Below are 16,105 nucleotides of genomic sequence, written 5' to 3'. Positions count from 1 at the left end.
TATTTATTTTTTTTCCTAAGACTGAGTCTTGCTCTGTTGCCCAGGCTGGAGTGCAGTGGTGCAATCTCAACTCATTGCAACCTCTGCCATCCAGGTTCAAGTGATTCTCGTGCCTCAGCCTTCCGAGTAGCTGGGACTACAGGTGCACACTGCCACACCTGGCTAATTTTTGAATTTTTAGTGGAGATGTGGTTTTGCCACGTTAGCTAGGCTGGTCTCAAACTCCTGACCTCAAGTGATTGGCCTGCCTTGGCCTCCCAAAGTGCTGGGATTATAGGCGTGAGCCACTGTGGCAGGCCTATTCCATTATTTTTAATGTTCCTTTACCATGTAGTTGTACCACAGGTAAGTCTGATAAATATCAAGCTATAATTAAATGATATTATGAATGGCCAGTCCCTGGCCCGGGTTCAGTTAACATGTAAAACTACAAAGAAATCTTAAGACCCTCCTGACTAAAAATTAGCTAGGCATTAATGATTATAAAACATTATAAGCTATGCCACTCCACCTAAAGTGACACTAACATTTTACTACTAAACACAACTACCTGAGCTACATACAACGGTAACACCATGCTGCTCATCAGTCAAATGTTTTTAAAATTTTTTTAGAGGGTCTCACTCTGTCACCCAGGCTGGAGGTGCCATGGCACAATCACAGCTCACAGCAGCCTTCAACTGCTGGCCTCAAGCCATCCTCCTACTTCAGACTCCCAAATTGCCGGGATTACAGGTATGAGTCATCACACTCAGCAAGTCAAGGAGTTTTATTAAACATCGGATAGCCTCTATGGCTGCTTAAACAGAAATATGTGGAAAAAAGACAAACGTTCCATAGTCAGTTGTATTTCTGACATCCTGATGAATGCCTGAGTCTTCTTTTAAGATTCAAATATGGCCGGGCGCAGTGGCTCACGCCTGTAATCCCAGCACTTTCAGAGGCCAAGGTGGGTGGATCAGGAGGTCAGGAGATCGAGACTACCCTGGCTAACATGGTGAAACCCCGTCTCTACTCAAAAAAAAAAAAAACCCAAAAAATTAGCTGGGCATGGTGGCGGGCGCCTGTAGTCCCAGCTACTTGGGAGACTGAGGCAGGAGAATGGTGTGAACCCGGGAGGCAGAGCTTGCAGTGAGCCGAGATTGTGCCACTGCACTCCAGCCTGGGCAACAGAGCGAGACTCCGTCTCAAAAAAAAAAAAAAAAAAAAAGATTCAAATATTGCCTCCTCTGTGAAGCCATCTTTGTTACCCTCAGTACATTAACTGTTTTATTCTTTGTGTTTTCACAGCATATATTCATCAAACATCTACTGAGCATCATCCATGTACCAGGCATGGGTACACAGAGAAGAAAATGGGAACCCTATCCTTAGGAAGCTCCCAGTTTAGGGGCTTTTTAAGTGGGATATCTATCCTTACCTCATCCACAGGTTTATATGACCCTATGATTCTCTCAGAGGTAGTGACAATGTCTTATTCATCATGTGTCAGGTACTTACATAATATCTATACCACACAGCAGGAACTAAATACATCTTTGCTATAATGAATATGTAAGGCCGGGTGTGGTGGCTCACACCTGTAATCCTAGCACTTTGGGAGACAGAGGTGGGCAGATCACATGAAGCCAAGAATTGGAGACTAGCCTGGGGAACATGGTGAAACCCCGTCTCTACTAAAAATACAAAAATGAGCTGGGCGTGGTGGCGCCCGCCTGTAGTCCCAGCTACTCGGGAGGCTGAGGCAGGAGAAAAAAAAAAGAATAAGTAGTTTAATGGATTAACTACGTATCAGAGTTCTTGCAGGGACTAAGTGGAAAACTGACCGTATATAGATTATATACTGATAAACAGTCCTTATCCTCTTTAGCCCATCAACAGGATTTGTGTTTTTGGTTTTTTTTTAGACAGAGTCTTGCTCTATCACCCAGGCTGGAGTGCAGTGGCACTATTTTGGCTCACTGCAATCTCTGCCTCCTGGGTTCAAGCGATTCTCCTGCCTCAGCTTCCCAACTAGGTGGGACTACAGATGCACGCCACCACGCCTGGCTGATTTTTTTTATTTTTAGTAGAGACGGGGTTTCACCGTGTTAGCCAGGATGGTCTCGATCTCCTGACCTCGTGATCCGCCCGCCTCAGCCTCCCAAAGTGCTGGGATTACAGGCGTGAGCCACTGCAACAGGATTTAAAATCACTGAACTTCTTGAAACACTTTTTTATTTTGATTTACAGAATACCATATTTGGCTCTGTGGCTGGTTTTCCTCTTCACTTCCTGGTTGTTTCTTCTCAGTCTCTCGTGGGTTCTTTCTCATTTCTATGAACTGTAAATGTTGGAGTACCCCATGGTTCATTCCTGGGACTTCTCTTTTTCTAGCACTGCTGTCTCCCTTGGGAACTTCACCTGGTTTCAATGCTTTAAAAACTAACTATGGCCAGGTGTGGTGACTCACACATGTAATTCCAGCACTTTGGGAGGCCAAGGCGGGCAGATCCCTTAAGTCCTGGAGTCTGAGACCAGCCTGGCCAATATGGCAAAACCTCATCTCTAAAATAACAAAAAAAAATTAGCTGGGCATGGTGGTGCACGCCTGTGGTCCCAGTTACTCAGGCTGAGTGGGGAGGATCACTTGAGAGCCTGGGAGACAGAGGTGGACCCTGCCTCCAAAAAAATCCCAAACCAAACAAAACCAAAACTAGCTATATGCTGCTGACTCCCAGAGTTTTATCTTCAGCCTTTCCTCTGAATTACAAATCCATATAACCAACTGACTGCTTGACATCTCCACCTGTAAGCCTAATAGGCTCCTTAAACTCAGTTTGTCCAAAACTGAGTTCCTGATATACCTCCCAAACCATTTCCCCTACACTTTACCCTATCTCAATTAATGACAACTTCATTCTTGTGGTTGCTTAAGCCAGAAACTTTGGTGTAATTTTTTATTCTTTTTCTCATATATACCATCCCATCTGCTCTCATCACTTTAACTTCAAAATATATCCTGGATTCAGCCTGTTCTCATCACTTTCACTACCATCATCCCTTGCTTGTATTACTGTAATAGCCTCCTAAGTGGACTGCCTGCTTCTGCCCTTGTACCCCTGATGTCCCTAACAGAGGAATCCTGTTCAAATGTAAGTCAGATCAATTTTTTTTTTTTTTTTGAGACGGAATTTCCCTCTTGTTGCCCAGGCTGGAGTGCAATGGCGCCATCTCAGCTCACTGCAACCTCCGCTTCCCAGGTTCAAGTGATTCTCCTGCCTCAGGCTCCCAAGTAGCTGGGATTACAGGCGCGTGCCACCACGCCCAGCTAATTTTTTGTATTTTTAGTAGAAGCAGTTTCACCATGTTAGCCAGGCTGGTCTCGAACTCTCGACCTCAGGTGATCCGCCTGCCTTGGCCTCCCAAAGTGCTGGGATTACAGGCATGCGCCCAGCCTAGTCAGATCAATTATATCACTTTTCTGCTGAAAACCCTCTAATGGCCCCCAGTGTAGAGTAAAAGCTGAGATCCTCACCATGACTGATGAGACCCTACATAAAATGCTGCTATTACGTCCCCTACTTGTCTCCAGCTACTCTCCACCCCCAACTCCAGCTGAGCCTCCTTGATGTTCCTAGATGTACCAGGTACCTTGCGACTTTGTATCTTTGCAGTTGCTGATCCTCCTCCCTATAGTACTTTTCTTCCATATAAATGCATATAGCTCCCTCACTTCCTTCAGGTCTTTATTCAAAAGCCACCTAATCTAAAATTTCTATCCTGCTGCTAACATTTCATATTACCCTTCCCTGTTTTATTTTTCTTCTAACATTTACTGTTATCTAACATGTCATATATTTTACCTATTTATCTTGTTTATTGTCTGTCTCACCCACTAAAATATAAGCTCCTCAAGGGCAGGGATTTAATCTAATTTATTTGGTTCCCTATTATATCCCCAGCATGAAAAACAGTGACTGGCACAGAATAGACATTCCATCAATATCTGCTTAATGAATGAATGCACCCTGAAGTACATATTAAAATTAAAATTTAAGTAGAGATGTTTAAAATTGGTGATATAGTTACTCCTTTTCTATGGGAACACATCTCTGAAATAATACAGTGGAAAAATAATACAATATATCAAAGTTTGAGAGCAATAGTTCTATGAATTTAATTTGTAAAAAGAAAACTAGCATTTATTAGCTTTTATTGACCATAAGCAAATTATTCACAGTAATTTTAGCTTCAGAATTGCACATGTCCTGAGCACAACTCTGTGGCCATTGCCTTCTAGCAGTATTTTATGTGCACTCATAGATTACAAACTGAAACCAACGTCAGCCTCTCATTAGATAAAATGTACCCTATATCCCAATGTATCATCTGTGGTTTATGTGTTTTCTAGGCCAAGACAGTATCTTTGGAATAAGAAATACCTAGATGTGCTGGGCGCAGTAGCTCACGCCTGTAATCCCAGCACTTTGGGAGGCTGAGGCAGGTGGATCACCTGAGGTCAAGAGTTTGAGACCAGTCTGACCAATATGATGAAACCCTGTTTCCACTAAAAACACAAAAATTAGCCAGGCATGGTGGCTGGTGCTTGTAGTCCCAGCTACTCTGGAGGCTGAGACAGGAGAATTGTTTGAACCTGGGAGGCAGAGGTGGCAGTGAGCCGAGATCGTGCCATTGCACTCCAGTCTGGGTGACACAGCAAGACTCTGTCTCAAAAACAAACAAAAACAACATAGATGTGCCGGGCGCGGTGGCTCACACCTGTAATCCCAGTACTTTGGGAGGCTGAGGAGGGTGGATCACGAGGTCAGGAGATTGAGACCATCCTGGCTAACTTGGTGAAACCCCGTCTTTACTGAAAACACAAAACATTAGCTGGGCATGGTGGTGGGCGCCTGTAGTACCAGCTACTCGGGAGGCTGAGGCAGGAGAATGGCGTGAACCTGGGAGGCAGAGCTTGAAGTGGGCCAAGATCGTGCCACTGCACTCCAGCCTGGGCGACAGAGCAAGACTCCGTCTCAAACAAAACAAAACAAAACAAAACAAAACAAAACATAGATGTAAATCTTGGCTTCACCACTTTCCCAGCTTGGTAACTTCGGCTAAATGACCTAATCTGAGTGCAGTTTTCTCACATATAAATGTAGATAATATCCATTTCATGAGAGACTTGGGAAGACTGTAGCATGCCTAACACAAAATATGCACCCGGTAAATATTGCTACCCTTCAACCCCCAACTATAACAGATAATTAGCTCTATATTGTCTACAAAAACATTTTTTTTCTAGGTCTGGTTGCTCCACAAGGGCCACTCACTCATCAGCGTGGGGTCCCCAGAACATTCAGAATGGAGTTATAAAATTATAAGCAGTTGAGACACTCAGTACATGCAGTTTACTGACTGACTGACTTAGCTTAGGTTGTGTGCCACTCACCTAAATAGCCTTGAGTCTTTTTCTGTAGTGCAGTGACTGGGCAGTCTTTATGAGCTAACAGTAGCTGTTTCAACTGGGCCACCTCATTGCGTAGTAATGTGACTTCATTCTGAGGAGGGAGGGAAGAAAAGAGTATCAAGAAAATTCATCCTCTACTCTTGCACCCTCAGTGGCTGTTCCCAAAGGAAGGACAGAATATTGCCTCGATTTTCTCCCCTGAATTGGGACAAGACTCCTGATCCAGCAAGGCTTCACAGAGACCAGGGCCAGTATAGTAATGAATTCAATGACAGGAGTTGCTTACAGTGAAAAGTCAGGATTTATAATAGAAACATTACTCCTGTTTAAGATAAATATGATTCTACTGAAATTAGTAATACACATGCTCTTTGACTAAGAAAGCCTACTTCTAGGAATCTACATAACAGAACTGTTTACTCAGGTGCATGCAATGTTCATTGCAACATTGTTCTAGCAAAAAATTAGAGCAGTATCAATATCCATACCTTATAACATCACTACACTACAGAATATACTACTATACAGCTATTAAAAAGAATGAGGTAGATCTCCCATATCCATGGCTAGATCTCCAGGAAACACTGTTAACCTGTTTATGTTAAAACAAGCACACAACCCCTCCAGCCCTACACAAAAACTATAAATAAAAAATATTTAGGAATATGAATCTGTCTGGAAGGTACATACTGAATGTATCTACAGGAAAGAGAACGGGACTAGAAAAGGCAGATTAAAGAGGGACTTTGTTTCTATTCTGTACATTTGTGTGTATATTTTATAATAGAAATGTATTTATATATTGCTTTTTAAATTTAATATTTTAATAATCAGAAGGAAAACATTCAAGAGAAGGTATGGATTATAGATTATAATTATTCTATTTGTGCTTGTAGCACTTTTTTCTTTCTCTCTTTTATTAAGCTGCATTATCTAGGGCAAACACATTTCCCTTTTGGTTTTCATGACCCCAGTCAGATTCTACAGATGATTTAAAAGAGCACCCTGGGGTGCTTAATCTAATTCCTTCATCCAAATGCGTTTAAGGATGACTCCAATAGGAGATTTGGGGGTAGATGGTGAGTGTCTTCACCAATACCTATGAAAGAGATTTCAACTCTGACCGTTAAGAGATTCTTCCTGGGACAACTTCTAGATCTGTCCTAATTAGAGAATTACCATCTTCTATCAAATTGTACCACTTTTTTCTGATTCCATCCCACTTTCTGGATTTTCAACAATTCCAATAAGCATCCAGGACCCACTCACACTCAGCTGAATGTTCTGAGAAGTGAGTTCTTCGGCCTTCTTCTCTAGGGAGGACACCCACAGCTTTCGCTTTTGGCGGCAGCGGGAGGCTGCAGCCCGGTTGCGCTCCAGAAAGCGCTGCCGTCGCTCATCTGGATCTTCATCTACTGTGCGCCGCCGTCGCCCCCCAGTACTAGGGGTGGGCTGAGCTGGTGAGACCTGGTGCCCAGGAAGGAAGAGAGGTTACTTGATGGGAACATTAATCCTTTCCAAATCACACCTGATGTTAGGTAGAGTAGTAAGATCTGGTAAAAGGATATACCAGCCTCTGGTAACCACAGCAAGTCTCATTACTATGTCCCCAAGCTTCCCTTTTGTAGGAGTCCTCAATTTTGCCTCCTATTTCCTTCCAGTCTTCTCAGTCTCATACTTAGACAAACTACAGTTCATTTGGAAACTCTGATTATTTATAAGACAGACAGACAAATGAAACCACGGTTACTTTTTGTTTCTTAACAATACGGAATCTTGACCGGCATAGTGGCTCATGCCTGTAATCCCAGCACTTTGGGAGGCCGAGGCGGGCAGATCACCTGAGGTCAGGAATTCAAGACCAGCCTGGCTAACATGGTGAAACCTCATCTCTACTAAAAATACAAAATTAGCCGGGTATGGTGGCGTATGCCTGTAATCCCAGCTACTTGGGAGGCTGAGGCAGGAGAATTGCTTGAGTCCAGGAGGCGGAGGTTGCAGTGAGCTGAGATCATGCCATTGCACTCCAGCCTGGGCAACAAGAGCAAAACTCCATCTCACAAAACAAAACAAAACAAAAAGGGAATCTTATAGGCAGGGAAATCAGAATTGGGGGAGGATTTTAGGGGAACTTTTAGGGAGACTGTGAAATAAAAAAGTTTGAGAATCACTGATTTGGACAAGTGATATGTACAAACAATTACATACTATTACAGGTTTCAGAAATGGAGACAAATGTTCTTATCCATTTCACTACCAGTGACATATGAGTTATTATGGGGAGATATAGATAAGCATATTATTTTTATTTATAATCAGTTATTAATCATCCTGAAGAACAACCCCCTTTTGTTTATAAACAAAAAATGTTTAATCCCTTTACAAATTGGTGATATAGGACTGTCTTGTTTTTAAAGTTCAAGCTGAAGTTCCTTGTCACTAAAGCATTTTTGGATCATCCCTTTCTGTTAGTTGGGATGCACTTGGAGAAGAAAGGCCAATTTTATAATAGAAGCCAAAAATTTCTTAAAATGTAGAAAGGTCAACCATCTGTAGAAAAAAGTTCAGCCTTGAACACAGGCTTGAGCTGCAAAGGTCCACTTACATGCAGATTTAAAAAAATAAGTTATACCGACCAGCTGGGCATGGTGGCTCATGCCTGTAATCCCAGCATTTTGGGAGGCCAAGGCAGGCGGATCACTTGAGATCGGGAGTTTGAGATCAGCCTGACCAACATGGAGAAACCCCATCTCTACTAAAAATATAAAATTAGCCAGGCGTGGTGGCGCATGCCTGTAATCCCAGCTACTTGGGAGGCTGAGGCAGGAGAATTGCTTGAACCTGAGGTAGAGGGTGCAGTGAGCCGAGATTGAGCCACTGCACTCCAGCCTGGATAACAAGAGTGAAACTCGGTCTCAAAAAAAAAAAAAAAAAAGTTATACCAAGTGTACCTGCTTCTCCGGCCCCCTTTCCAACTTCTCCACCTCTTCTGCTTCTGCTACCCCTGAGACAGCAAGACCAAGCCCTCCTCCTCCTCCTCAATGCGAAGATGATGAGGAGGATGAAGACTTTTATGATACTCCACTTCTATTTTAATGAATAGTAAATATATTGTCTCTTCCTTATGATTTTCTTAATATTTTCTTTTCTCTAGCATCCTTTATTGTAGGAATACAGTAGATAATACATATAACATACAAAATGTGTGTTAAAACAACTCTATGTTATTAGGATGGCTTCTGGTCATCCTAATACTTTGGGATGGCTTCTGGTAATATTAGGATGGCTTCTGGTAATCCCAATACTTTGGGAGGCCGAGGCAGGTGGATCACCTGAGGTCAGGAGTTCGAGACCAGCCTGGCCAACATGGCAAAACCCCGTCTCTACTAAAAATACAAAAATTAGCCAGGTGTGGTGGCAGGCGCCTGTAATCCCAGCTACTTGGGAGGCTGAGATAGAAGAATTGCTTGAACCTGGCAGGGGGAGGTTGCAGTGAGCTGAGATTGCACCACTCTACTCTAGCCTGGGCGACAGAGCAACACTCGGTCTCTAAAAAAGTAAAAAATAAAACAGTTGGGCCGGGCGCCGTGGCTCACGCCTGTAATCCCAGCACTTTGGGAGGCCAAGGCGGGTGGATCACCTGAGGTCAGAAGTTCAAGACCAGCCTGGCCAACATGGTGAAACCCCGTCTCTACTAAAAATACAAAAATTAGCTGGGCATGGTGGCACATGCCTGTAATTCCAGCTACTCGGGAGGCTGAGGCAGGAGAATCGGTTGAACCTGGGAGGTGGAGGTTGCAGTGAGCTGAGATTGCGCCACTGCACTCCAGCCTGGGCAACAGAGCGAGACCCTGTCTCAAAAAAATAAAAAATAAAAAATAAAAATAAAAAAGTTACATGTGAGGCCAGGCGCAGTGGCTTATGCCTGTAATCCCAGCACTTTGGGAGGCCGAGGTTGGGAGGATCACTGGAGCCCAGGAGTTAGAGACCAGTCTGGGCAACATAGTGAGATCCGTTTCTACAAATAAATAAAATTAGCTGGGCATGGTGATGCATTCCTGTCATTCCAGCTTCTTAGGAGGCTCTAGTGGGAGGATCATTTGAGCCCAGAAGGTTGAGGCTGCAAGTGAGCCATGACTGTCCCATTGCACTCCAGCCTGGGCAACAGAGCAAGAACCTGACTCAAAAACAAACAAAAAAAAGATGCTGGGCATGGTGGTTCACGCCTGTAATCCCAACACTTTGGGAGGCCGAGGCAGGTGGTCACTTGAGGCCATGAGTTCAAGACTAGCCTGGCCAACATGGTGAAATCCCACCTCTACTAAAAATATAAAAATCAGCTGGGCGTGGTGGTGCACACCTGTAATCCTGGCTACTTGGGAGGCTGAGGCATGGCTTAGACCAGGATGGAGGTTGCAGTGAGCCAAGATCACACCACTGCACTCCAGCCAGAGTGACAGAGTGAGACTCTGACAAAAAAAAAAAGAATCTTGTACTCTACTCTAGGCCCTACTGAATTATATTCTCCATTAATATAGATAATTAAGAAATGATTTTTTTTTTGAGATGGAGTCTTGCTGTGTCACCCAGGCTGGAGTGCAGTGGTGCAATCTTGGCTCACTGTAACCTCCACCTCCCAGGTTCAAGCAATTCTCCTGCCTCAGTCTCCTGAGTAGCTGGGACTACAGGCGCCTGCCACCATGCCTGGCTAATTTTTTGTATTTTTAGTAGAGACAGGGTTTCACCGTGTTAGCCAGGATGGTCTCGATCTCCTGACCTTGGGATCCACCCACCTCAGCCTCCCAAAGTGCTGGGATTACAGATGTGAGCCACCCTGCCCGGCCAAGAAATAATTTTTTAAAATTCAGACTAATATTATCTCTCTCAAAATAAAAAAATGGAGAAGAAATTTCCAACTCAATTTAATGAACTAGAGGCCTTGGTTCACTGTTTCTCATTGTATAAGAAATTTACAGTAATTCTCCTGAGAATTTCGGCTTCCTCTTTATCTTTAGCTGACTGGAGCACATGTAAAGATTAGTCCTTTATGGCCAGGTGCAGTAGTTCATGCCTGTAATCCCAGCACTTTGGGAGGCCAAGGCGGGTGGATTGCCGGACCTCAGGAGTTTGAGACCAGCCTGGGCAACACGGTGAAACCCCGTCTCTACTAAAACACAAAAAATTGGCTGGGTGTGGTGGCTCACGCCTGTAATCCCAGCACTTTGGGAGGCCGAGGCGAGTGGATCACCTGAGGTCAGGAGTTCGAGACCAGCCTGGCCAACATGGTGAAACCCCGTCTCTACTGAAAATACAAAAATTAGCCGGGCATGATAGTGGTTGCCTGTAATCCCAGCTACTCAGGAGGCTGAGGCAGGAAAATCGCTTGAACCAGGGAGGCGGAGGTTGCAGTGAGCCGAGATCGTGCCACTGCACTCTAGCCTGGGTGACAGAGCGAGACTCCATCTTAAAAAAAAAAAAAAAAAAAGAAAAGAAAAGAAAAGAAAAAATTAGTTCTTTAGGAGAATAGGGGAAAGGAAAGGTTCCTATTCTGTCATAGGCATTTCAGTAAGTCATGCAGGGAATGGAGGTGAAAGACTAGGCCAAGAGAAACGGGAAGAACGACAAGGAAAGGAATCAGTGTTGATTAAAAAGGAAGCTGGGGCTGGGCATGGTGGCTAGGGCCTATAATCGCAGCACTTTGGGAGGCAGAGGCGGGAGGACTGCTTGAGTCCAGGAGTATGAGACTAGCCTGGGCAACATGGCGAGTCTCCATCTCTTTTAAAATTATATATATATAAAAAGAGGAAGCTGGACATGCTTTACCATGTTCAGGACTGGCTTCAGGTACAGTAACTCATGACCAGCCTGGGCAACATAGTGAGACCCTGTCTCTACTATTATTTATTTAGTTATTTATTTAAGACGGAGTTTCACTCTTGTTGCCCAGGCTGGAGTGCAATGGTGCGATCTCGGCTCACCGCAACCTCCGCCTCCCGGGTTCAAGCGATTCTCATGCCTCGGCCTCCTGAGTAGCTGGGATTACAGGCACGAGCCACCACGCCTGGCTAATTTTTTTTGTATTTTTAGTAGAGACGGGTTTCACCATGTTGGTCAGGCTGGTCTCGAACTCTTGACCTGCCTTGGCCTCCCAAAGTGCTGGGACTACAGCTGTGAGCTACCACGCCCGGCCCTCTACTATTATTTATTTTATATATATATATACACACACACATATATATATACACACATATATATAAATACATATATATATATATTTTTTTTTTTTTTTTAATTTTTTTTGAGATGGAGTCTCGCTCTGTAGCCCAGGCTGGAGTGCAGTGGCACGATCTCGGCTCACTGCAGCCTCCACCTCCCAGGCTCAAGCAATTCTTCTGCCTCAGCCTCTTGAGTAGCTGGGATTACAGGCGTGCACCACCACGCCTGGCTAATTTTTGTATTTTTTTTAGTAGAGATGGGGTTTCACCATGTTGGTCAGTCTGGTCTCGAACTCCTGACCTTGTGATCTGCCCACCTCGGCCTCCCAAAGTGCTGGGATTACAGGCGTGAGCCACTGAACCTGGCCTATTTATAATACAAATTTTAAAAATAAACAAAACTAAAAAGGAAGCTATGTCATTTCCCCAAGAGAGAAGGCAGCACAACTCAGGCAAGGGGGCTACTGCTTTGCCATCTTCAGGACTGGCTTCAGTGGGGTTACAGGAGGGTAGGCAGCCTTAGCTTCCAACAGGAAAACTCAAATGAAAGCTTTTGTTGTTGGCCAAGCTTTACCGTAGCATATGGCCATGAAATGTTTGGACATGTGGCAGTAACTGATGAAGCAGGTGGTGACATCAGGAAAACAGGGGCCAGGCAAAGGGTATAATTCTAGAAACTAATCTCAGGTGCTGTCACCTGTTCAGTGCAGATGATATGAAAACTGAGGACTATTCAGTTTCCAAAGAATCTTGTTAAAACTGAGATCTCCTTGAGAAGAGAAATGGGTAACTAAATGGGACCCCTCTGCCTTTTTTAGGATTTTAGTTTCTCTGTGATAAAAAGGGATTTAATTGGTAATGAGGTGTTTTTTGGTGTCTTATTTTTTTATATTTTTTAATTTTTATTTATTTATTTATTTGTTGTTGTTGTCGTTGTTAGTTTGTTTCTTTTGAGACAAAGTCTCACTCTATCACCCAGGCTGGAGTGCAGTGGTGTGATCTCAGCTCACTGCAACCTCCACCTCCTAGGTTCAAGCGATTCTCCTGCCTCAGCCTCCTGAGTAGCTGGGATTACAGGCGCACATCACCATGCCCAGCTAATTTTTTGTATTTTTAGTAGAGACAGGGTTTTGCCATGTTGGCCAGGCTGGTCTTGATCTCCTGACCTCAGAAGATCCGCCTGCCTTGGCCTCCCAAAGTGCTGGGATTACAGGCGTGAGCCACCTCACCCAACCTATTTTTTGAGGTATCTTAACACTGTAACATCACATTTCATTAATATATTGTTATGGTTTTTGTTGTAAAATCTTATCAGGTAAGTTATTACTTTTATTTAAGACTTAATAGATAGGAAAGAGACTAGGGGAGCCTCTTTTGTTTACTGTGTGGCTTGAAGTAAGGCTCTGTCATATTTTAGAGGATTCTACAGATACACTAAACCATGACTCATATATGGAAAAAATGGGGCTGGGCATGGTGGCTTGCGCCTGGAATCCCAGCACTCTGGGAGGCCGAGATGGGTGGATCACCTCAGGTCAGGAGTTGGAGACCAGCCTGGCCAACATGGTGAAACCCCGCCTCTACTAAAAATACAAAAAATTAGCTGGCCATGGTGGTGGGTGCCTGTAATCCCAGCTACTCGGGAGGCTGAGGCAGAAGAATCGCTTGAACCCGGGGGGCAGAGGTTGCAGTGAGCTGAGACTGCACCACTGCGCTCCAGCCCAGGCAACAAGAGCGAAACTCCATCTCAAAAAAAAAAAAAAAAAGTGAGGCCGCTGCTGCAACAGTTCTGCATTACTCAGTCTGTTCGCATGAAAGTCTAACACAAGGGTGAATAAAGAATGGTGTGTTTTTGTTATTACATGATGGTCTCAGCTAAAATAAAAATGAATAAATAATAAAAAGAATGGTACGTTTTGCTATAGTCAAACTGCCATCAAGAACCAAAGTAAGCAGGAAGAAACCCAGAAAGCTGAAGTCCATTCTTCTCTAATTTTCTGCTCCTTGAACAATAGATATGACATAAAGATACGTCATAAAGATATGACATAAAGAGTAAGAGCCACTGACCTGTGGCTGGGCAGGGGATGGGGCATCAGGGTGCTGGATGAGAATCTGGCTCTGCTCTGGGCGGGCTGTCACCATGGTGCTGGCAGTACCCACCACCATTCCACAACCACCATTGATTGAGGAGACTTGGTGAGTTAGGGTGGCTTTCAGTCTCTGTGGGCAAAGATAAGAAAAAATGCTTGTTAAGGATCAGATTCTATCAAGGATGAGAAGAGTGGCCTTAGATTTTATTATTGACCTTATAGACAGCTAAAATTTCCACTCTAGTTCTCCCTTAACAGAGGAATTAAGAGAAAATGACAGGCAGAGAAAATGTGCACCTGGATCCCTAAAATGCCTACTCTGTTCCCTGGCTATCATCCTGGGCACAGTTGGGGGCTGGGGGTTGTTAAAGCAATAGTGTCCAGATGAAAGCTCTCTCCTGGAGCCTGGCCAAATGCTGGTTACACAGCTATTCACCTCTTGGCCAGCTCCCCTGCCCACTCGCCCACCCTCCATCTGTCACCCTAAAACGGCAAGTGTTCCATTCCAAACAATCTGTGCTGCCTCTTTTCACTGCCATGGTCTATGTACCAGGCTCTAAAGGTGGGGAGAGGAGATGGGAGCTATGAATTGGAGTCTTTTCTTTTCCAGACCCCACAGCAGGGAGTCCTTAGCTTTGCAAGCCCCAGAAGGTTCCTTTGCTTGGCTCACTTGAAAGACCTAGGCTGGTATCACCCACTTCTTTCAGAAAGGCCAACATTGCCCCAGACTGGGATGTACTCACCATCTTGGCTTCTGATGGTATAGGGTGGCCAGAGGGAGAAATGGAGCCACTACTGTTAACTGGTGGGCCAGGGATACCAGGAATGTTGGGCACCATGGACACAGGTCTGGCCAGCTGGATCGAGAGAAGGAAAAAAAAAAAGAGAAGGGAACATAATACCATCGGTGGGGCAACAGTTTCCCTAAAATGAAGCGCTTTTGAGATTGGCACGTCAGGGCCTGTTGTGTGCAATGTGCCCATAGGGCGTGCAGGGACAGCCTGGGAAATACCTTTCTCCATGGAGCACCAGAGTAGGGAATTTAATCCTTCAGTGTTGGGGCAATTTCTGTGGGAAGGGTTGGGGCTGTTATCTTGAGGAAAATGTTGGGCAATTTGGGAGGTGCTACGTGCCAAGTGAAAGCAACTAATCAGTGGGCTGGCAAGATCAATTCCTAGACCAGGAGCCAATTGTCCAGATGAGTCTTTATCTAGTGTTCCATAGTGCTGGATTGGCAGAGGTTAGTGAAGAGTTTAGGCAGGCTGCCATGCTCAACTAATATAGATCAGAGCCCACATTTCCCTGGGGCTCATGTGTATTTTATGACCATTCAGGTGGAAGGGAAGGATTACCATGTTGGTAGGGTTGGCTGCCCCAACTACAGAGCTCACCGATATAACAGACGGCATCTGTACTGGAGGCCCTGGCAACACAGGCATGGTCTGTCCATTAGCAAGATGCATGACAAGAGGGAGGGAGCCAGTGGGAGACCTAGAGGAGACATGAAGTGAAATGCTCATAACACAGACCTTTTGTCCATGGATCTTCCTCTTATAATTACAGAAGATTTTCCAGTCTTCTCTAGTTAGGGAAGGTATAGGGCAGCATGGTAAAAATCTTGACACCCTCATGAAGGTGAGAAGGCAGGGAATCCTATTCAACTTACCTTATAGATGGAGAAAAATGGCAAAATCTTTATACTTTGCAAATTAAGCAAACTCAAATAGTAGGAAGCTAATCCTATTAAAGGGTTTAGAACAATTAAACATCCCTACCACTGGCTTGCCTTGGGAAAGGGGAAGTTGGATCAAAGTCGTCATTTTGCAAAGCTGAGTTAGGTCACATGATGGCCAAATCTGAATGTTTCTCTTGTTTCTTTCCATGGCTTGCTCTACCCTGCCTCAAAAAGAAGTTGTCCCTTTTTATTTTTCCTAGTGGGTCCAGAGAACAATAAGCTCTAAGAATCTGAATCCTGACAACAGCCTCTTAACCCATGGGTACCGAGCCAGGAGTGAAGACAAACAGACAAATAAAATTAGAGGTGGCAAAGACCAAGAACCCTAACTGGGACTGAGGAGACTTAATGGGTTTCAGTGTTTCATTCAGTAGTACCCCAATAGGGTACTAGAAATAGGGTGTGTTTTCCACACTGTAATGAACTTCTAATGTTTTAAGAGCTCTTTTTAGATTAAAGAAGTATTAAACCCTTAAATTAAGAAAGTATTACCCCCGGCCGGGCACGGTGGCTCACGCCTGTAATCCCGGCACTTTGGGAGGCAGAGGCAGGCGGATCACGAGGTCAGGAGATCGAGATCGTCCTGGCTAACACGGTGAAAGCCCGT

At 44.4% G+C, this 16,105-nt stretch overlaps 1 protein-coding gene across 13 annotated transcripts in view; it reads right to left on the bottom strand.

The window, feature by feature from the left end:
• LOC100981854 (cyclic AMP-dependent transcription factor ATF-7) overlaps window positions 1-16,105 on the bottom strand; it is a 117,468-nt gene that overhangs the window by 9,994 nt on the left and 91,369 nt on the right. For all 13 annotated transcript variants that reach the window (XR_008620407.2, XM_063593477.1, XM_003831007.5 and 10 more), the window contains 5 exons: window positions 15,155-15,254; window positions 14,507-14,620; window positions 13,741-13,893; window positions 6,725-6,922; window positions 5,438-5,546 (listed from right to left, as the gene is read on the bottom strand). Coding sequence is in view for 12 of the 13 variants with exons in the window: in XM_063593477.1 (XP_063449547.1) it covers window positions 5,438-5,546; window positions 6,725-6,922; window positions 13,741-13,893; window positions 14,507-14,620; window positions 15,155-15,254 (674 nt within the window). In the remaining variant the exon portion in view is untranslated. The remainder of the gene's footprint in view (window positions 1-5,437; window positions 5,547-6,724; window positions 6,923-13,740; window positions 13,894-14,506; window positions 14,621-15,154; window positions 15,255-16,105) is intronic.

Source organism: Pan paniscus, chromosome 10 (genome assembly GCF_029289425.2).
Source record: "Pan paniscus chromosome 10, NHGRI_mPanPan1-v2.0_pri, whole genome shotgun sequence".
Classification (NCBI taxonomy): domain Eukaryota; kingdom Metazoa; phylum Chordata; class Mammalia; order Primates; family Hominidae; genus Pan; species Pan paniscus.
The sequence above is the reverse complement of the archived record's forward strand: the minus strand, read 5'-3'. Positions and strand labels throughout refer to the sequence as shown.